This window comes from Mirounga leonina, unplaced genomic scaffold (assembly GCF_011800145.1).
Source record: "Mirounga leonina isolate KUSES-001 unplaced genomic scaffold, KU_Mleo_1.0 Mir_82, whole genome shotgun sequence".
NCBI classification, from domain to species: domain Eukaryota; kingdom Metazoa; phylum Chordata; class Mammalia; order Carnivora; family Phocidae; genus Mirounga; species Mirounga leonina.
Window position 1 is genome coordinate 1,560,973 of NW_023270825.1, and position 22,201 is coordinate 1,583,173.

General features: G+C 65.7%; 1 protein-coding gene across 1 annotated transcript in view; it reads right to left on the reverse strand.

Annotated features, from left to right (window-relative positions):
- Positions 1–19,934, reverse strand: part of KIF26A (kinesin family member 26A) — a 39,408-nt gene extending 19,474 nt beyond the window's left edge. Inside the window, exons 1-3 of the mRNA XM_034992449.1 lie at positions 19,738–19,934; positions 19,141–19,386; positions 6,671–7,123 (exon numbers count right to left, since the gene is read on the reverse strand). Coding sequence (XP_034848340.1) covers positions 6,671–7,123; positions 19,141–19,386; positions 19,738–19,779 — 741 coding nt within the window. The 5' untranslated portion in view covers positions 19,780–19,934. The remainder of the gene's footprint in view (positions 1–6,670; positions 7,124–19,140; positions 19,387–19,737) is intronic.
- Positions 19,935–22,201: the final 2,267 nt, after the last annotated feature.

Below are 22,201 nucleotides of genomic sequence, written 5' to 3' on the forward strand. Positions count from 1 at the left end.
CATCCTCTGGCCCAGCTGGGGAGGATGGGCGTCCCCATGCTGACAGGACGTGGGCCTGCCCAGTGACCCTGAGGGTGGAGAGCCCGGGCAGCAGTCACATTCTGGAGGGCCCAACGTCCTCGGGGTCTCCCAAGTGACACAGCCAGAGGCCAGGGTGGCAGCAGGACAAGCCACCACACGCCCCAGAGGAACGTTCTGAAGGAGGTCCTGCCACCTCGGGGCAGCACCACCCCCCACCATGGCAGAGGGTCTCACCCTGCCCAGCCCGTGGTCAGCACCAGCTTCCAACCCCTCCTGGGACACAGTAAAACCATGTCTGCAAAGGAAGGTCACAGAGAGCCCCACACTTTAAGCTAGATGGAAGCCACACACCACTCCCGCCCTGGCCCCCAGAACCCCAGCCACTCCCCCAGGGCTTCGAGGATAGGTCAGTAGCAGAGAAGGGTGAACCTGAAACAGCTCAGGCCCTTACCCACCACAACCTGCACCTGCCTTGCCTCTGCCCAGAGGACAGGAACTCCTATGCATCCCTCAGAACCCAGCCTAGCCAGCCCTGTCCTTCTCCAGGCCACTCCCTGCCCCTGCCCAGGTGCCCTGTCCTGGCCTCCCCGGCCCACTGACCCCTCCTCAGCTTCCCTCAGTCTGTCCAGTGCTTCCTGCGCCCCACCCCTGGGAGTAATAGGGCCATGCTCAGCATCATAGTTTCCGATTCCACCAGCTTTCACGAGCACCTTTCACGTCCTATCACACATACCTGGTCTCCTCCACATCCTTGTGCTAACACCCTGCCTGGTACATCGTAGGTGCTCCATAAATTTGTCTCCCAGGAGCACGGAGCCTGGCAGGGACACAGACACAGGACAGACCCAGCCCACAGCTGGGAGGCAACCCCTAGGCCTGAGGGAAATGGGGCTGCTGGAACGGAGGGGGCACCAGCTCACAGGGAACATTCCAGAAGGAGGGTCAGCCAGGCCTAGACCTAGCCAACAAGAACCCAAAGCTGCTTTGTCTCCAGGAGGCTGTGGACGCTCAGGGCAAATGCGTGAGTAACACGGGGCAGCCAGCCCTAAGGACTCCCTGACGGCTGGACATCGGCCTGTCCTCCCAGTCCTGCCTCACACGCACATGATACACAATCCTCCATGGCCTCAAACATGCATCCAGCCCCCGGGGCAGCTCTGCCGTGGGGCCCAGGCCCAGCAGCCCCGGCCAGGCCTGGTCACTGTTCAGTGAGGCATCCTGGACCGCAGGGGACCAAAGCAGGGGTGGGGTCACAGAGGGGGCAGAGCCGCCGCACCATGGCCCTCCACGGCCCCTCCGTCCACTCCCACAGAGCCCGGGCCAGCCCACCGTCGCATGCAGCCTGTCCGCCTCCAGCCAGAATGTTCCGGCACCACCCGGCGAGGGCGCAGGCCGCCCGCACTGACCTGTCTCAGGAGTCCCGCACGCGCCTCGGCTCCACCATCCCACGAGCTGCCGAGACACGGCTCCGGCCATCGGGACGGCCACTGCCGATTCCTGCCAGGAGCAGAACCCAGGCATGCCAAAAGAAGCCGGAGGGGGCGGGAGGGAGGACAGCGGGAGGGATGACCACAACAGGAGGACAGAAGAAAGGGGGTGGAGGGGAGGGGCGGGCGGGCGGCCGAACAAAACGAGATGGAGGCACCAGAGCAGCAACGAAAGAGAAGCATGAAGAGAGGAGAGCATGAGGCAGGCCACGCCATCCCGGGGCCCCAGCGGAGGCGCCCAACACCAGCCAGCACCCCCAGGGCGGGGGAGTTGCGGGGAGGGGGAGTTCCGTGGAGCACAGTTTGGGAAACGCCAGGCTAACCCTTCTCAGGAACACTCTGGGCCTGAGCTCCAACATCCGTCCAATTCTGGCACGTGAAGGACAGGGTGAGTACCTCCCTGGGGGTCACTTCAAGCCACGGGGGCGGGGAGACAGCCGAGGGGGCGGGGGGCTAGCAACAGCCAGGACCGAACCATGCAGACAGTCTGGACCCAGCGCGGGGCACGGGCCGCTCACGGGGCGTGTGCCCGGAACCAGAGGTTCAGGAGGCAGACCCACCTGCCCCTCGAAGCTCCGCCTGGTCACCCCGAGGGGGCCTCAGGCTAAGGACATCCTGACCCTTACAAGTGCCCTGTCCCACCCCCAGCCCCCAGCCCCAGTCACAGAAGCAGCCTCACATGGAGGAGGGGCCCATCTGGTCCAACGTCCATTCCAGGGGCGGGTAAACTGAGGCCCAGAGAGGGCGCCAGCAATGGACTTGGTCAGAGAGACAGGCCAGAACCCTCCACTCCCTGCCAGCCCAGCCACATCCCTGAGGATGGGTGGGCACCTACCAGAGGCCCCACCGGGGATCCCAGCGACGGGGGGAGGCAAGCAGGCTGGTCCAGGGTCAGCAATACTCCCAAGCTGGTGCCACACAATCTGCCACCACCAAAATGACCTCATCTCCTGTTCTGCACATCAGAGAAGTGTGCAGCACCTCCTCCAGGAAGCCCTCCATCCTCCCTATCCAGGCAGCCACTGCCCCAGCCCCCATGGCCCGTCAGGAGCCCCTGGCTCTGGGTTCTCCCTGGACTCTAAGCCCTAGGACGCGGGAAGGTTTGCACAGATTCTGCTGGCCTGGCAGCAGACCACCGGGCCCCCCTCTGGCTGCCCCGGCCCGTGCTCCTCCCAACCGACCGTGCACGGTCACAGACTGCGGTTGTGAGATGAGTGCAGGTGTCCTGTGGACATCTGTCAGCATGGGGCAGGCCGCAGTTCACAGCCTGACCCAGGGGAGCAGGCCGGGGCGGAGGAGCTGGCGGGCCCACGGCCATCACCACGGCCAGGGCAGCAACAGGCCAGAGCCCGGCTCCCGCGCGCACCTCCGTCCTCTACAGCAGCAGGGCTGCCTCCACCCAACGTCAGACTGTCCACCGCCGGGGGGCCCACAACCAGGAAGCATCACTGGACACCGGGGAGGTGGAAGGAGCCAGAAAGGGCCGAGCTCGGTGCTCCCAGACGAGGGAGGTGGGCTTCAGTTTTGATCACAGCCATGGCTAGCTCTCCAGGTGGCCAGGCCCATGACTTGACCCCCTGCAGGACCATGGGGCAGGCTCGCAGCCCCAGCACCCAGAATGTTCTGGGCCCTCAGAGCCCGGGGTCCTCCAAAGACCACCCCTGCCACAATCTGCCTCCTCTCCACACACTAGAATGGAGGACAGCAGCCCGGCCCTCCCAGCCAGAGGGCTCCGCGTCTGCTGGAAACAGTCACCCCCCAGGGCCGTGGAGGGGCTGTCGTGCAGACTGGCAGCGCGTCCTCCAGACGCACTTCCTCCTGAGAGTTTAACATTCCAGAGCCACTTCTAGCGATCGATGCCCTGGTTCTGGGGAAATTACCTCATCTGAATCCTAAAGTTCTATTTATGCTTCTAATAATCTCCCCATTGATCGCCAGGACTGTTGTCTAATTATAAATCCATTCCCACCCACCCCGAACGCAATCAATGTGCACATAAAACAGAGAGAGAGCCTTAAATGACCACGTTTTACAACGTGCTGGCTGCAGGCGGGGCTGCCCGGCAAGAGGCCAGCGACATCCCCCAGGGCCCACGGAGGCATAAAGCCTCCCAACACCGGCTGCACCAACCCCGCTCGCTCCCACTGTCAGCTCCTGTCCATCTTCTACCTCCTGGGCACTCTCAGAGTGAAGGCCGACCACCCTCTCTGCCCGGCCCTCCAGGCCCCAGCAAGACATGCATTCAGCTCCCTCCCCAGCTAAGGAGCCCCCTGCTATTGCTGATGGCCCCCACACTCCCCACCACACCATGGTGCTGGGCCCACCATCTCTGACACATCTCTCTGGGCCCAGCTCAATGCCACTTCCTCCAGGAAGCCACCCAGCTCTCCCGAGCTGCCTCCCCAACTCAATGCTGCCCCCCAGCACATTCCTCCCAGGAAGCCCAGCTCTCAGGCCAGGAGGCCCCCAGCATGCATGGTGGGGGCTGGCCTCCCTCTTCTTGGCTTCACCCCAAGATTTAATAATGGAGGAGTCAGAAACAGCAAGACCACACCGAGAGGGCATCTTCACACCAAACGGAAGCTAGCACAAGACCCCAAGTTCTTCCCTGACCCCTGTGCACCCCAGCCCCAAGCTGCCAAGAGCCAGGGAGGCCCTAAGGACAGAGTGCCCTCTGGAGGACCAGCCCCAGCAATGGGTCACAGGGTCCAGCTCAGGATCTCTTCAAAGACCACGCCAGAGGTAGGAATATCAACCAACATGGCCTCACTGAACTCAGAAGGGCCAATGAGCCAAGGGGTGGGGACAGGGCAGGGGTCTGTCCTGCTTTAGGATTGTATGCGACCCTGCCCCAGAAGCTAAGGACCCTCCCTGTGCCTCCATCCCCCATGGCCCCACAGAGCACAGAGCCCACAGGGAAGGTCTACACACTGCTCTATTTCAGAGACGCTCACTGGGGAAGTTTGTGCAGCCAGCTCTGCAGTGACTAGAGAACGGACCAAGCAAAACTAGCTTTCATAGTCATCCACTGACCTCTGCCCCTGGCTCCGTGGGGGTGGGTGACGCAGGTGGCAACGGGGACGCTTCTCCACGCATCCGCACACACCAACACAGCCTGGCCTGGGCCCCTGACCCCTCTTCCCCCTCCTCCGCTACCCCAACCCCAGCCCTATCTCCTGATAAGGCCTCACACCTCCAGGGAGACCTCAAGCTTCACACCTCCAGGGAGGTCTGGATGCTTCACACCTCCAAGGAAGCCTCATGCTTCACACCTCCAAGGAGGCTTCCTACTTCACACTTCCAGGGAGGCCTGGATGCTTCACACCTCCAGAAAGGCCTCTGTGCTTCACACCTCTAGGGAAGCCTCATGCTTCACACCTCCAGGGAGACCTCATGCTTCACACCTCCAGGGAAGCCTCTGTGCTTCACACCTCCAGGGAGGCCTCATGCTTCACACCTCCAGGAAGGCCTCCATGCTTCACATCTCCAGGGAGACCTCATGCTTCACACCTCCAGGGAAGCCTCATGCTTCACACCTCCAGGGAGGCCTGGATGCTTCACACATCCAGGGAGACCTCATGCTTCACACCTCCAGGGAAGCCTCATGCTTCACACCTCCAGGGAGGCCTGGATGCTTCACATCTCCAGGGAGACCTCATGCTTCACACCTCCAGGGAGGCCTCATGCTTCACACCTCCATGGAGGCCTAGAAGCTTCACACCTCCAGGGAGACCTCATGCTTCACACCTCCAGGAAGGCTTCATGCTTTATACCTCCAAGGAGGTCTAGAAGCTTCACACCTCCAGGGAAGCCTCATGCTTCACACCTCCAGGGAGGCCTCATGCTTCACACCTCCAGGGAGGCCTGGATGTTTCATATCTCCAACGAGGCCTCCGTACTTCGTATCTCCAGGGAGACCTCATGCTTCACACCTCCAGGGAGGCCTGGATGCTTCACACCTCCAGGAAAGCCTCACACTTCCCACCTCCAGGGAGGCCTCACGCTTCACACCTCTGGGCTTCCACACAGAGGGTTCCTTCTGCTTGGAAGGTCCTTCCTACTTGTTTGCCTGATGAACCCCTAGGCTGGGCTGTCTGTCAGTCTCAGTCCTCAACTAAATAGGTGGGCACATCTGAGGGCACAGACCCCTGGGAGAAGGTATCCCCCGAGGCTCGGGCAGAGCAGCCAGGTGCTTTCTGGGGAAAGGCCTTCCCAGGACAGTTAACCTCATGTACTACCCAAACCCAAACCAACTCCCTCCAGTGTCCCAGGAGACCCCTAATCCAACAACCACCCCCATCCCAACTCCTATCCTAGTATACTTTCCGCTCAATGGAAAACTGGGGGCGCAGCAGACACTGGGAGAGACCACCAGCAGCCAAGCTCTGTGGCTAGTGGGAACGCGGCTGGCCTCGGCTCCGCCCTGCAAGGCTGGCTTCATCCCAACCTACGGGGGTGACACCGGCCCAGGGCTCTGCTGGAGGACACCTGGCCCAAGTCCACGGCACCCACAGTGCCCACTGGCGCCCAGAGCTGGTTCCACGGAGGCTGTGCCCCCTGGCGTGGGCGACAATCTGGTGCACCCGAGGAGGAGAGCCTCTGCAGCCAACTGAAAAGAGGCGTCTCCTGAGAGGCCACAGGAGTGGACAGAGACCTCCTCCACCCCCTGCGGGCCTCACCCTACACTCCAAGCTCTGTCAGCTGGGCCACAGCCGGCGGGGGGGGGCGCCTAGCATGGCAGGAGAGCCTGGAGGGGCGGGGCCGCTGCGGACCCCTCCTCACAGGGAGATGTGTCACTCACCCTGAGGAGGGTCTGACCCTGTCCCAGGAGCCCTCCCGTCAGCCCGCGGCACCACATGTGCTCTCGGAAGCGGAAGTGGCCAACACCCTCCCCGACCACACAGGCAGGTGTCACGTGATGGACGCCCCGGGGGACGCGGGAGGACCCTGCCCACCGTGGCTCTGCCAGCGGACCCGACGGGCCTCCCCCCGTGTGCACGGCCCCTTGATACGGGGGCGGGGGGGGCACTGAGCCTGCTCAGCGTGGGCCATGCCGAGATGTGGACCGGGACCCCCACGGGGAACCCAGGTCTGACCCAGCTGCCCACTGCCCTGCCTGGTGGTCCCAGGAGGCCGGCAGCCCACCCGCCCGGCGGACTCACCAGGCAGGATGGCGGCAGGAAGCTGTTGACCCTCGACACGCTCCACATGCCCTCCAGGCACTGCTGGGCCTGGATGGTGACGGTGCTCAGGGCTCCGCCCAGGCCGGCTGGTGCCACAGACACCTGCACACTGGGCCCAGACGGCCAGGCCAGCCCCTTCCTCTTGTCCGGCCCCAGCCGGCCCGGCGGCCTGCCCGGCGGACCCGCAGGCCCGGCTGCGTCCCGCGGGCCGCGCCCGGCGCCGAGGCTGGGGGGCGCGAGGCCAGGGCCTCCGGGAGGGCCGTCGGGGTCCTCGCGGCTGGCGGGAGCCTGCAGCAGCCGCAGGGCCTCCCGCGTCAGCTGGTTCAGGTGTGTCGTGCAGACGTCACAGCGGCGCTCGGCCTCCGGGCGGCAGGCAGACGGGGCCCCAGTGGCCGGCAGCTGGTCGAGAAGCAGAGCAGAGAGGCAAGGGTCCTGGGGGGGGGGCAAGGGACAAAGGTGGTCAGTGCCTGGGCACCAGGACCCAGCCCTTCGTGCCTCACCCCCCGCGGCGCCGGCCCAGCTCATGCTGTGGCCGCCGCGTCATCCATAACTGATTAATAAGCCCCAAACGGTTTCGTCAGCATGAGCCCGGCAGGAAAATAATTATCGGAGCTTAATAGCGAGGCCCACGGTGCCCCTGACAACTACCTGCCTCCTCCCGCCCTCATTACCGAGCTCACTCGTGGCGAACGAGGCGTCAGCCGACAACCGGCCGCAAGCGGCCCAGGCCAGGTGGTCGAGAAGTCGCCAGGAGGCTGGCAGAAGCAGGGCCAGACGCCCCCAGCCCCAGCCCGGCCCAGGGCCCTTGCATGGCCTGGCTGCGTGCAGTCAGCACCCCCGGGGCCCCCGGCGAAAGCCACATCCGTCCAGAGCCCTGAGGGGACCCCCGGCTCGACCCCACTGGAGGTGGGGCGGGAGGGCTGGACACCCTCACCCTGCCTTTGGGAAGCCGGGATCTGCGGGAAAGTGAACAGCGGCCCCGCGCTCACCCGAGCCCGCGGACGTCAGGCCACGCAGTGACACCGGGAAGGGTGAGGCAGGCAGGCCCAGGTCCACCTGAGGACGGATGTGCAAGTGCCAGATGACCACCCCACGCGACCGCCCGCACAGGCTTGGCCCCCAGCGTCTGTGGGGCTTGGTGGCTGCCAAGCTGTGCGCTGCATGAGGGGGACACATGGGTCTCCCTAACTGTGAGCCTGGTGCCCAGAAAGGGCTAAGGACGAGAGTCAGCTCAGCCCAGGGCCTGGAGGTCAGGGAGGGCTTCCTGGAAGAGGTGACACGTCTGGAAGAAGGAGGAGGAGGAGAGAGCCAATCCTCAGAAGGAACCTCACTGAAAAGACGTTATCAAGACTCCTATTCCCTGGGCTCACACCCTGTCTCTCGACCGCCTCACCGGGCTCTGCCTTGGCGCCTCCCTGGGCAGCCCTGTGGGGACCAGTCAGGGTCTAAGCCAGGGCCAGCCCCTCCGCATCCTCCCCTCCCCTGAGAGGCAAGGCCCAGCCACAGGTGCCTGGCCAGGGAAGCGCCTCGACAAAGCACTGGCCCAGCCCAGCTGCGGCCATGACCGCCCAGGACATTCCCAGGGCCCTCGACAAAACCAACCCCATATGCTGGCCCATGTCTTCCCTGTGGCCAGCTGGGCAACTCGGCTGGCCCTCCAGCTGCCCCCTCCCCCACGCCAGCAGAGACCTGCTCCCACTCCCCAAGCTGGAGCCTTTTCCCTACCTGGCCCCAGGCCATTCCCTCCTGGCCACACGGCAAGACCTGACTCCAGTCCAGCTGCGCTGCTGGCCCCAAAAGGACTATGGCCTCCCCCGATACACCCGTCACTCAGAAGAGGAAGCTGAGGCCACCATTCCACCAGGTGCATCTCATTCACTGCAGCCAGGCTCCCGGAGCCTGACCGTGGCCAGCCTGACCCTGCACACAGATGCTCGGGACCAGCTGTGGCAGGGTGGCCTCGCTGGGAGGGGGCGCCGGCTCTGCTCCCCCATCTGTGCTCTGCGGAAGCCCCACTCGGCCTCAGCCACAGACCACTGCTGTCGCCACATACCCCAGGTAGGTCAGCGCCCGTGAAAGGGTGGCCCTGGCCAGGCCAGGCGCACCAGCTGCCCGACTTGCGGGCCCCTCCGGAAGGCCTGGGTTTTCTCGGGCGAGGGCTGGTGGGCTCCAGAGCGTCTGAAGCGCCAGCATGTCTGGTCCCGATTAGCGGACACCCTCAGCCGCTCCACAGCCCCGCCGCGGGAGGCCAGGCGCAGGGTCGGGGGGAGGCCCATGGAAACTCTGCAGGAGCGCCCACCGGGGCTGGCAGGCGGGGCCACAGATGGAACCCCGACGCCCGTCCCCCAGCCACAGGCCGGGCTCACACAGGGCCCGGCCCGGTCACTTGTCACTCCCGGCCTGTTTTCCAGGGCCCGGCTCGGATTACTCCGGTTTTTCCACTCAGCGGGAGGCTGCTAATGGTGGACCTTGCGAGAGGAAGGAAGTGCGGCCTGCTGAAGCCATTAGCCGACTTGAAAGGGCGCCCGGCCCCACCCAGGCCCCCCGCCCCCCCCCGACCCAGCTACCCATTGTTCCAGTGCCTCGGCCTGGCCTGGGGAACTCGGGCCTCTGGGGGAGCCCCGGGGCACCCCCTGCGTGGCTGGCACAGAGGAGGCAGGAAGGAAAGGCAGAGCAGGGGGTGGGGGCGCTTACTGACCTGAGCCTGCACCAGACCCCCACCACCACGCTGGCTGGCCGGGCGCAGGGGGGCTGCAGGCAAGGCGACAGGAAGCCAGAGCAAATCCCCCTCCCAGCTGTGTCATCAGGAATCCAGATGGCAGCTGTCAGGGAGGCCCCAGCCCCACCAAGGCCTCAGGCTCTGGGCATCCAAGCTCCAGGAGGGAACCACGGAGGTCTGCTCCGATGAGGGGCTGGGAGGGGCACACCAAACCCAATTCCTGCATTACGAGCCCCCAGGAGGCCCGGCCCAGACACACCTGGGCCCATCCCAGGGCCAAAGCCCACCGCGGGGCCATCCACCCCTTCCCAGAGCTGGCAGCCGAGGGGGCCTCCCCATCACTGCAGTGGGCTCAGAGGGCTGTTGGCACGGCAGGGACACGGGGCATCTCTGCAACCTCTATCTCGTGTCACACACACGAGACAGAGGGACCTGCCCTGGGTGACCACACGGAGACCCCGTGGGGCTGAGCCCCTCTGTCGGGCCAGGCAGCACTAGGCTGGGCCAGCACGGAGCAGGCCAGGGCGGGGCGCGCTCGCTGCTCAGGCCAAAGCAAGCCCCCTGAGCAGCCCAGGACACTCACTGCACGCTCCTCACCTGGACACACGCCCCACACTGGAGGGACCCCAGGCCTCCCCAGTCTGCTGGACCAGCTTGGCAAACGGCAAGCTCCACCCCGCCCCCACCCGCGGCACCCGGGCCCAGTGTTCAGGACTCCAAGGAGGGGGGCTGGCACCTGCCACCGCACCTGTGACCCCTGGGAGGCCTTCACAGAGACGAAAGCTGGGCAGCCCCTGCAGCCCCACCCCCCTCCCCCCTCCAGGACCACGGTGGCCTTCAGCCTTCACATCACAAGCCAACAGCCCCAAGACCGCAGTACATGGGGGCTGGGAAGGCTGCGAGGGGCAGCCGGCCCTTCTCCTCTCCCAGCCAAGGGAGCCTCCGGGCAGCTCCCAGGGTCCACAGGCCCAAGCCCCAGAGGGGTCGTTGGCCCAATTTCTGGAATGTTGACCCCCGAAAGCCCCCAGCCGCCAGGCTACTTATCACCCACCCCCTCTCTGGAGCCCAGCACCTTCAGAAAGACAGTGATTACCCCACTGCAAAATATTACTTTCCATTTTCTCTCTACAGTCTAATTAAACAGATATTTTACTTGCATTTGGAAAATATTTTTCTTAATTTGATTCAATTTAGCACTGCACACTACCTACCCATCATGCCGCCGGGGTTTTAGGGAGCCTCCCCCCAGTTAAAAATAATGACTTGCCATTTTTCATCTCCTTTCTGGGGTCTCCAAGTTGCTTTAAGTAATCCTTCCATTTTCTCCTGCATCGGAGGCCCAGAGTGACTTCTTGGGGCTGAGCTGCCCCATCGTCCTGCCGGGAGAGGCTTCTCCCAGCCCAGGGCCAGCCGAGCCCACCCACAGGGCGGGACGGGAGCTGACCAGATCCTCAAGCTGAGGCCAACATGGGGAGGAAGGAAGGGGCTCTGCTCCCCAGTTGGGAGAAACTCCCAGACCTCAGAGCTGCGAGATGACCCTCCCTGAGCCCGTCACCCTGTCTTTAGAAAGAGGGTTCACTGGCAGGGCCTCTAGGAGGACAAACAGGCCCCGAGGCCACACCTGGAAGAGCGCCCCGAGGCCTGGGGGTGCCCCTCCCTGGCCCGCCACGCTGCCCACATGGAACGCGGGGTCCTCCCTGGCCATAACCCCTCTCCCTCCTCCTCCCTTCCCTCCACAAACAAAGCACCCGGGGCCGTGTTTGGCCACCGCTTCCGGAGCTGATGGCAGGTCCAGGAAGGGACCCCGGCTGCTGGGCCAGGCGCTGCTCTCTCGCGGCTCTGTTGGCGAGGACATTCCAATGTCGCGTGCAGCCTGGTGAACCCGGAGGGGGGGTGGCGGGGGTTCGGTTTGCCAGCCAGCCACACCTGGGCCACACCGGCCCCTCCCACCAGCCAGGCACCTCACCTCGGGCCCAACTGTCAGCCAGAGGCCCTGCCCACCTATGTCCACCGGGTGTAGCAGGAAGACCTGGGGACCCCCAAACCAGACCCTCCCCCATCTGCCAGCCAGAACCCTGGAGGCCACTCCGGGCCCACCGGTCTGCAGTTCTGAAGGCCCCAGAGCCGACACTGACTCCCCTCCTCTGTCAGAGGCTGGGGTGGGGAGAGCGGGGGCCGCAGCCCGGCCCACCCAGCACAGACTGGCACCTGTCCCCAAGGCCCCGTGCCAGGCACCAGCCAGCTGGGCAGCTCAGGGCACACACTAGTTCATTGAGACCCCCTCCCTTCAATGGCCTCCCCTGTCCAGCCAACGCCACGCTGCCACGCAGGGCGGTGGGGATCCTGGCGGCTGGAGGCCAGGCCAGTGGGATGGCCTCAGCGGGAGCAGGGGATAGGGAGGCTGGTATCCCGGGAGGAGGCGCTCCACACACTTCGGGGGAGCCCGGAGCTTGCCCAGACGGGGCTTTCAGGCCGACTCCGTGGGTGTGGCTGCAGCCCCCAGGGACCTCCTCTCCCTCATCTGAGCAAGGGGCACAGCAGATTCTCACCACCAGCATGGGGCCCATGCTGTACCCTGCAAGCCCGGCCATGGCCAGGGCTCCCCCGTGCCCCTCGGAGGGCTCGGAACCCCAGGGAGCCGGACGCTGACCTGGGTGGGTGGCCCCGCGAGCACAGGGCAGGTACAGATGTGGAATGGAGCCCCCGCCCCTCAGCTGGCCCCAGTAACCCACGTTCTCCTGCTGGCCCCAGCCCAGACGTGCACCCAACCAACAGGTACCTCCGGTGAGGCTGCCGGGAGAGGCCCTGGCTGCAGCTGTTGAATCCCAGGACCTCCCAGGACACCCCAGGCCCCAACCTCTGCTCCAGGGCTGGAGTGTGACTCCCCTCCACCACACCTCCTGACCCTTGACCCCATCCTGGTTTCCCCTCTGTGTTCTACCTGGCACCCCGGGGCAGTCTCCATGCGTGCTCCAGCCACCCCCATCTTGGAGCTCTTAATGTTCCCTCCTCCCGGGGACCCTCACCCCATCTCTGTGGGTCTAATTCTAACCGAGAGTAAATGCCGCCTCCTCTAGGAGGCCCTCCTAGATGCCCCTCTGCAAAGCCCTCTCTCCCAGGCCCACAGCACTTCAGTTGTGCACACAAACACTGGAGGGAAAGCACCAGGGTGAGTGGCCTCAGGCAGGTCACTCACATCCCTGCACCCGCTCTTCCCTCCCCCACTACGTAGGCTGGTAGGGTTCAGTGTGTTTTGCTCAGAGGCCTGCTGACCGGTTGCTGGTCTCAGCCCTCCCGTCTGCCCAGCTCCCTGCTCCCCTGTCCAAAGCACAGCCCCACAGGCCAGGTACCCTGGGTGTCCACCCCGAGGCTCCTCTCCTCACCAGGCCTCAGGGGCGTTCCAAGAGAGGAGGGATCCCACTCCCCACAGGGGCAGCCCGTCCCACAGCACAAACCCAGCCGGCCCTCCTTGCCACTTACCCAGCAGAGAGGACAGACACGAGGCAGCACGGGTCCCAACACCATCTTGGGATCCGGCATCCAGACACACCACTGCCAGGCACCCCTAGGCCTCCTGCTGGCCCACTGCACCGGCTGGACACGAGCCAGAGCACGGCGGCCACAGACCCATCTCTACACACGCCCACCCCGCTGGGAACCACATTACTCCTCCCGCTACCCTGAGCCTGAGCCTAAGACACCTGGATCAGCAACCTTGGGCAGCAAGGCTGGGGCTCAAAGTGTGGAGGGTTCGAGAAGGGACAGGGCCAAGGCGAGGGGACCCCAGGGATGAGATCAGGAGGGCCTGTAGCCACATTACTGGCAACCACCAAGCAAGCCACGCCGAAATGGCTTCCAGACAATCCCTTGGGTTTTAGACAGGCCAAGTCTGTGGGGCTGGGCTGTGGCCTTGCGCCGTGGCTATGAAGGGGGTATGGGGATTTTAGGGACGGGCCGACCCTGCAGCCCTGCCCCAAGCAGGGTACGGGGCAGGGCCAGCGACTGGCAGGTTCCACCCAGAAACAGGCAGCGGCATGGGCCAGCATCCATCACACAGGGTCAGAGGTGAATGCAGAGCCACTGGCCCTGGGCCATGCGGGACCATAAATCTGTCGGCCCCAGGCGCCTGGCCGAGCCCACCCACCCCTGCCCCAGCCCAGCACTCAGAGCCGAAGGCTGGGATGCTGCCAGGGGGATGGAGACCAGATGAGGCCAGGGAACCCCTACCATGGAGTGCCAGGAACCCTGCACACGGCCCCATGGGAGTCCCCCAGCCACAGAATGTGACACCAAAAGGGAAAATGCCCCCCTCTTAACCCAGGAGGAGCAAGGGACTCAGCCCTCCCGGACCCTGCTCCTCTCCGCAAAGAGGCAGCGAGTTCTGTCACCACCACGCACATCCCTGGCTCAGCCCCACCTCAGAGTGCAACCAGACCCCCTCAAGCAGACTCCCTCCCACGAGGCACGAGGGCTGGGACTGCGGGGCCCACACCCCAGCCAGCTCCTGAAGCTTTACCTCTGCTTGTGGCTGGTGCTCAGAGGGCCGTGGCTCACAAACCGCACCCCCCACTGCCCACCCTCACTCCCTGAGACCCTGGACCAGCAGGAGTTAAGACGGGCGCAAGAAGCCCATCATTCCGTTACTGGACCAAAGGACACCAGGGGACACTGGCTAGACCACTGTCTATCTAGGGAGGAAGGAGCCAGCCCAGGTGGGGAGGGGCCAGCTGAGGTCTCACGGAGGCCAGATGGCAAGGCTCGGCCTAACCCGGCCTCCTCCCTCGCCCTGCCCAGGCTCGGTCCCCCCGAGTGGCCTGGGAGCCTCCGAGCCCCACAGACTTAACCCTTCGCAGCTGAGTCATCCGGGCCCCTGCCAGCTGGGACACTGCCCAGCCACCAGCCCCAGGGAGCTCCCGCCCCTCTCACACCTCCCTGGCTGCCTCCAGAGCCTGCCAGCGCCTGGCTCAGCTGGGGAACACTGCTGATGCTGAGCTCCCCAGCCTGTGCAGCCCCAAGGCAAACACTGTGGCCCTGGCACAGGGGGTGCCCCAGAACCCGGCAGAGCTCAGACCAGGCTCCAAACAGTGCAGGGAACAGGGGTTTGGGGACTCTGACTGCAGGCAGCAAATGTCCCATACCAGCCGGGCTCAGCCCCTGCCCTCCCAAGACCACAGGCCAGTTGGGACAGCAGACTCGGGACCCCACTACCGCATGTCAGTGCAGTCAGAGCTGGGGGCCATGGACACAGAGCACGCAGGGGGCCTGGATGGCTTCCCGGCAGGGGGAGTGACAGGTGAATGCCAAGCTGGCAGAACCGCCACCCCCCTCCTCCAGAACCAGACCCCAGAGAGAAGCAGGAGGGTCTCCAGGACGCCAGCCTTAGGAGCCTAGTTAGGTGACCCCGAGGCATGCACTGGACGGGAGCCCATGCCTCTCCCCAGAAGCCTTCAGACTCGCTGTCCAGCGTGATGCAAAGTGTGGGCAAATGCCTGGGGGCCGCACCAGCCGTCACGGACCATCAGCAGCAGTCCTGGAGCTCACAGGGGGCTAAGACGATGAGACCCCCTGCCAGGGTGAGCAAGAGATCTGCAAGAGCTAAATGAGAATTGATCTCTTTCCCCCATCAGAGGCGCTAATCAATTCAGCACCAGTAATGACACGGCGAATGTCACAGGGTCTCTGGAGGAGGCACCACCTCTCCATGACCATCTGACTGGCGGCTGGAGTGGGCTCCCCCAGCAGGATCCGGGCCCCCACTGCCGCAAGGAGGGTAGAGATCGCCATCCTCCACGGGGGCTGTCCCCCAGGCTGGGGGACAGGAGAGCAGGAATCCAGCCCGGCAGTCATGGGGGTGAACACGGAGGGGTGTGGGAGGAAAAGCCTGATCACTTAGTCATTCAACAAACTTCTCTGGGTTAGCTGGACCCCACGCCTGCCCTGACAGAGCTCCTGGCCTCGGGGCAGCAGAGGGCATGGAAACCACACAGTGGCCAAGGCGCGTGGAAGGGGCTGAGAAAGAACTGGGTCAGGGGTCATTGTCCACAGCAGCGGTGGCCTCCCAGAGATGGGGGGAGGGGAAGCTTAGAGGACGGGAGGGAGGCTCATCGACCGTGGAGGATAAGCCAGAGCCGTGAACTCAGAGTGGACCAGTCAGCGTGTCTGAGTGTCCCCGCCACGGTCGGCCGCGCAAGCTCTGGTACCGGGGACGCTGGCGACTGGGGCTGGGGGTCTGCCAACTGAGCACTAAGCACGGGCAGGACGAGGGCTGGGGGTCTGCAAAAGGAGCACTTGTGACAGAGGTGGGGGGAGGGAGAGGATGGGGACTTCAGGCAGAGGTGACCCCGTGTGCAGGGGCGCGCCTTCCGGTGAGCCTCAGTCTGACAGGGCCAGGACAGGACAAGAGCACTGGGACTCCAGCCGAAGACCCCTCCAAATGGTCCATGGTTCAGCACGTCCCCTCTGGGTGCCCTGAGGGTGGGAGGTGGGGGTGGGCGGGCATCGGGGACCAGACTGGAGGGGACGCTGAAAGGGGTCTGCAGGAACCTGCTGACCAGCTCACCGTGGCGGGTGAGGACACAGAATGGGTAAGGCCAGGGCCTCGGGTTCTGGCTTGGGGAATGAGAAGGACAGAGGGCCCAGTGCTAAGCTGGGGGGCACTCAGGTGTGGCGGAAGAGGAGGCCTGGCTTTGCTCCCTTCGAGGGAGGTGTTGCGAGCCTCCAGCAGACTTCTCAGAGGCAGGGCCCCCTGGGAGGGGCCCAGGGAGCTCCGAGCAGAGAATTGGCAGGGTGGCCCAGGGACGCTGGGGGTCCAGGGAGGAGACAAGTGCCTGTAGCAGGGCCCACAGGGGGCAAGGCCACAGGAGGTTGCGGGCCAGTCCAGAGGTCATGGCTATAAGCCATGGAAGGGTCCTGAAGGGGTCACCTGGACACAAGGCCTGGGGAACCTGGTGAGAGCCGAGGGGGGCACACTGAGGGGGGCCGGGAGCAGTGAGGTGTCTCCCCCACACCCAGGCCCACTACCCTTCTTGGTTCAGGTAGGACAGCCTCCCAGGCTACCACCTGGGCAGGCAGAGCACGTTCCCTCCCATGCTCCCGGGGACATCAGGGCACAGTCCTATCCACTCCACACAGATGACCTCCCTCGGTAGGGACCACGGTCACCCTCACTTCCCCAGTGGGGAAACTGAGGCAGGCACAGATTGAAGAGAGGACATAGCAGCAAGGGACAGGCAGGCCACCTGATGACTGGGTAGGGCTCCAACTGCCCCCACTCAACCCCCATGGGCACCAAGACCCAGGCACAGAATGACCCTCGAGCCCACATCCCACCAAAGCAGCAAGGGCTGAGCAAGTGTTGGCCCTGCTCTACCTGCCTGCGAAAAGGGTACAAACATGGTCCCAGATCTCAACAAACCTGCCCGAGGTCCCAGAGCAGAGAGCTGTCTACCAATAAGGAGAGTGGGCAAGGAGCCAGCTGGGCGGACGCCAGGGGCACAGGATGGGGTGACCTTGGGCTGGCTAACATCCACTGTCCCTCCACCCTCGCAAGCCTCCCTCTCCACCTGAGATCAAACAGGGACCCCTAAGGTGAGGGCCTCCAGTAGCCAGGCTGGGGTCCAGCTCCAACCCCCTACCCCAGCCACGGGACCCCAGCAAGCCCCCCACCCCAATCTGAAGTGCTGTCCTTATGAAGTTTATCTGTGCATGATGAAAAACAAGAAAGGGCCCCCTACGGAAAATCCTAGAACACCAACTCCATGCTCCAGTGCCTTGCTGGCCTCAAAACAGAGCCCAGGGTTTCTGGACCTGGGCCAGGCTCGGAGGAGCACTGGGCTCACCCAAAGCCAGTCACACACAGGTCTCCCCAACTACCTCCCTAATCAAAAGCAGAAGCGGGTCCATGCACACATCCTAAACGCCACCTCCACAGCCCTCCCTGAAGAAAGTTCTGGGGCAGGCGGGAGAGGTTGCTGAGATTCAGCCGGGATGCTGGGGAGATCCTGGGTTGCCCAAGACAATGACATCTACCAAGGTCCCAGGGTCTCAGGCCCAGACCCCCATGTCCCCTGGCTTGGGTGGCTCAGCCCGAGGGCCAGAAGCCCCGCAGGACCTGCTTCCATCCTCACTGGAAAAACAATGGATAATGGGGCCTTCCCTCCCTTGGGCACATCATCCTACAGGTTGGATCCCACTCCCAGAAGGGCCCCAAGAGGCTACACCCATCTGACAAAGGAGGAAACACATCGGGGGAGGGGCCGCAGACCAAGAACAAAGCACGGGACCCTGGTCTGCTGGGTGAGCATGCTGTTGGGTACCAGGGACGGCCAGGAAAAGGGGTGAGCCCCCACCTGGCACTGAGGGGTACTGCCAAACTCAGAATAGGCCAGGGCAGGTGGGAGGTGAACACTCTGGGTGGTCAGGAGGCTTCCCTGATCAGCAAGGGCAGGAAGAGACCACTAGGCCACACCCCCGCCCCCATGAGGGGCTCTCCACCAGGATCCCACGCCCACCTGCAACCAGCTGGCCACATGCCCAACACCGCCAGGCAAAACCCAGCTCAGTCACTGAAGCCCCTCCTCTCTCGGTCCCGGTTCCCCTAATGGGGTAATAAGATGGCCCAGTAGTTCTGACAGGCCCCCCAGAAGTCTGTCCCAAACCACTCTCTCATGAGGCCCTGAAGGTCCTCTGCTGTCTTTCCAACCAGATTCAGGCCATCTGGGGGCACAGAGCCTGGAAAGGCTGCACCCCGCTCTAAGCAGCAGATCAGGAGGGTCCAGCCCCACCCCAGGGCAGGCCACAGGTCCCCTCTCCTGGCCACAGAAACCAGACTCACCTCCCTTCCCCGCCCTGCCCAAGACAGGAACACCATGGGACCCCCTGGAACCCAGGCTCTCGCCCCCATCCCGGCCTGCTAAGCCTCCTTAGAGAACTATATTTAGATTCAATGGGGATTATGCGGACTTCCCAAGAAAGCTTTCAAAAAGACTGAAGGTCTGGCGGGAAGGGCTTCCTCTGGAGACCCCCACCTTCCCAGGCTTTGCAAACTTCCAGGGCTCATTGTTCCTTGAACAATGGTCCCAGCTCCTTCCAAGACCAGGGCAAGCCCATTGGCTGAAGAATCTGGCAGAGCCCCCTCGGCGGGCAAACACCTAGGCTGCTGGGGCCCAGCCGCTCCATTCCCAAATGGGTGGCCACTGCCCAAGGTGGCAAAGCCCCCGGCTGTGTCCCACACACGATTCTTATTCATGACCCAGGGAAAGGGGGAAGGCAGGGCCCCCCTCACAGCGGCAGGCCCACCCTCTGGTCCTCCAAGCCCTCCTGCCCCAGGTGTGCAATTTCCAGACACCTGGCTGGGGGCCCAGGTGCCCCAAGGGCAACAACGCACCAAGTAACCTCTTGCTGCTGGCACGGGGGGGAGCTGTCCCGCCCTGGGTGGAGTCCGTGCCATCTCCCTCTCTCCCTTCCCCCTCCCAAACACAGACTGTGCTTCCAGCTGTGGGACATCTGTGACTCCGTGGAGAAACACCTGCCCAACCCCCCTCGGATCCCACCGCGGAGCCTCTTAGGATGAGCTGCTCCAACTCACACACACCGGGTTACAGCAGGGGAAACCCAAGCCGGGAGAGGAGAAGGAGCCAAAAAACGCTGGGTGCAACCTCGCCTCCCTCCGGGAGCCAAGGTCTCCCAGATGGCAGCACGGGAGAAGCCGGCCCGAGGGAGGGTCACTTACCCGGAGGGGTGTCCCGGGCCCGCTGACCAGCTTCCACGCCTGTCGCTTGAGCTCGGCGAGCTTCGTGTGGCAGTGGCGGCACCAGCCGCCTCCGCCCGCCGAGTGGCCCTGCTCCGCGCCCGCACCGGCGCCCTCGGGCGCTGGGCGGCTGCCGCATGGGTCCTGCTCGGGCCCGTTGGGCAGCCTCTTGCGAGGGGGCACCTCCAGCAGCTGCGGCGGCTCGCGGGCCGGGCCGCCCTCGGCCACCTGCGGGGTGGGGGGCAGAAGGGGACGTGAGCCCGGGCCCCCGAGCAGTGCCACCCGGGGGCCCAGCACCGGTGACTCCAGAACTCAGCGCGTCCCGGCCGCAGAGTGAGGCACTCGGCAAAGCTGGGAGCGCGGGGCGCGAACCTGCCACCCACCCTCTCGTTCCAGCCCGCGAGGTCGGGATCCGGGTCCCTCCCAGCAGGAGGCCCGGCGCCCCCCGCGCTCCGCTCCAGGCGCGGCCCCCAGGGGGCGCAGCGCACCCCGCGAGCATCCTCGGCGTCCGGGACTCCGTCTCGGGGCGCCCGTGCGCGCCCCGCCGCCGCCTCCCTCTCGGGGCCCGGCCGCGCGTACCGCGGGTGGCGCAGTGCACAGCGGAGACCCGCGGCCGCCCATGGCCTGGGCGCGGGAAGGGCCGGGCGGGCGCTTCGGGCCGCGAGGGCTCTCCGGGGTCGCCGCAGCTACGTGACCCGGCCCGGGCGAGCCCCCATGGTCCGGCCGGCCGCTCCGAAGTTGGCGGCGCGGGCGAGTGGAGGAGAGCGCGCGGCTGCGGCGGCGGCGGGCGTGCGAGCCGGAGAGGCGAGGGCGGGGCGGGCGGGCCGGGGCGGGGCGGGCGGGGCGGGGCGGGGGCGGGGCCGGGGAGCTGGGCTCCGGGCGGGCCGTCCCGCCCCGCCCAGGCCCTCCGCTCGGCTGCGCGTGGGGGAGGGGGCCCTCCTCGACGCGCGGCCCCTCCCCCTGCAAGGACCCCAACCTGTTCGGCGAGTCCCAGCCCGAGGGAGGGGCGCTAGGGGCCTCCGCGAGAGACCCGGGACACTTGCGCGCATGCGCCTTCCTGCTCCTCTCGCGGGACAGTGGGGTCCGCGCGTCTCCTGGGAGGCACCGACCCACTCCTCACTTTACAGGCGAGGAAACTGAGGCGGCATAGGGGGAGGTCTTGCCCCAGGTCGCCCAGCTAGGCGGGACGAGGAGGGGGCTGAACGCCGACCCAGACTCCCCTCGCTTTTTCCTGCAAATCCAGCGCACTCCGTGGGTCGCTGGCCACCCTCCGGGTCTAACAGTCGCACGTAGGTGAGTGTCGCCGCGGTGCGCGCCTCGGAACGCGCAGTGCCTGCGCCAGAGTACGCGTTTCTTGGCGAGTCTGCAAGCGGCACGCGTGTCTTCGCAGCCTCGCGTGTGCGGGAAAGTGGGTGTGCGCGCTGTGCGCCCGGGAAGCGGCAGGAGGTGGCGCGGCGGGCCCCGGGGACGTGCACGGGACCTGTTGTCGGCCGGCCTGGCAGATGGGACCTTGGCTCCGGAATTAATTGCCTGTTTGTCTCCGGCTGAGAGGTCGCCCCCCGTGTCGGCGACCGGCTGCTCCCGCTCCAGCCCGGCCCTAAGAGTCGCCGCTGTCCGAGGCGCGGGCCGCTCCGGGTCCAGGCTCCCCGTCGGCCCGAAATCCCGGGTCGGGTTCGGAGGGCGCGGCCGCGGGCTTCCCGTGGCGCGAGCGCCCCCTGCTGGCCAGCGCGAGACTGCAGCGACCGGGCGCCACGAGCCCCGGGCACCAGGAAGAGCCCGGCCAGAGAAGGGGCCGGCTGGCGGGCCGTGGTCCAGTCGGAGACCCCGGCCCGCGACTCCCCTCGCACCCAGACCCTCACACCGATTTGGACTGCTCCTCGCCTCGCCTGCGCCCCTCAAGGCGACACGTTCATTACATTTTGCCCACCACCCTTTTACTTGGAAGGTCCTCCCTGCCCACGGACGCACTCCCCCAAGATGAACAGTGGATCGTAACACCTCCCCGCCCGGCTTTCCGAGTCCTTCCTAATCTGGCACGTGGTGGAGGTCGTGGGCAATAAGGTGGGCAGGGGCTCCCCACTCTCTCTCCGCAATCCCACAGCCTCCGGCCCCTTTCCACCCGAGCCGGGGGCCCAAGCTCTTGCCCCCTCCCATCTCATCTCGGCCGCTCGAAGGGAAACAGGCGTCAGGCCCCATCCGGATCTGGGTATCGCGGGGCAGTCCCCGCGCCGCATCGCCTGCAGACCGCACCGTTCCCCGCCCCTCAGCTAGTCTGGGACACGCACACACACACCCGGGCCCGAGAAGTGCGGCTCTGTGCCACGCACGCACTCCCCACAGTCGCCCGCAGAAACCCACCGTGGCCGAGCGCCCGGGTCCGACGCCCGGGCCCGGCCACGCCCGCAACTTCAGTGCGGTCGGCACCGCACACACACGCACACCCCACACCCGGGTTCCCGGAGAGGGGCCGCACGCAGCCCGGCAGAACCCGCAGGTGCGCGCAGGACCCGGAGTCACCTCGGGGACTCCGGATCTGCCGCGAGACCCCGGCCCCCCGGCAAGGCGCGCCGTGGGACCCGGAGTCCCCGCGCTGCTCTCTCCGCGCCAGCTGACTGCCTCGGCTCGGGACACAGCCTCAGGGGGAGAGGGACGTGGGACCGCACTAAGGCGGGAAGTGCGGCAGCGGGTCCCGGCCCGGCCTGCGGGACGCTGCTCGGGACCTGCTGCCCCCTTCCCTGCGCCGCAAAGTCTCGGGACAGCGCCTCTGCCGCCCGCGGGTCCCGCCGCCCGGCCCTCACCTTGGCCCGCCGCCGCAGGAGGTGGCTGGTGAAGCCCAGAATGATCTCCGAGTCCAGACAGAGCGCCCCCATCTCCAGCAGGCTGGGCGCCTTGCGGGGCGCGCCGCGGGGCGGCTCGGGAGGCCCCGGCAGCGCCATGGAGGAGCCGAGCGCGGGGAGCCGAGCGCGGGGAGCGGCCGGGAGCTCCTCCCGCCGCCGCCGCCGCCGCCGCCGCCGCTCGCGCGCTCACTGGCCGCGCGCCCGCC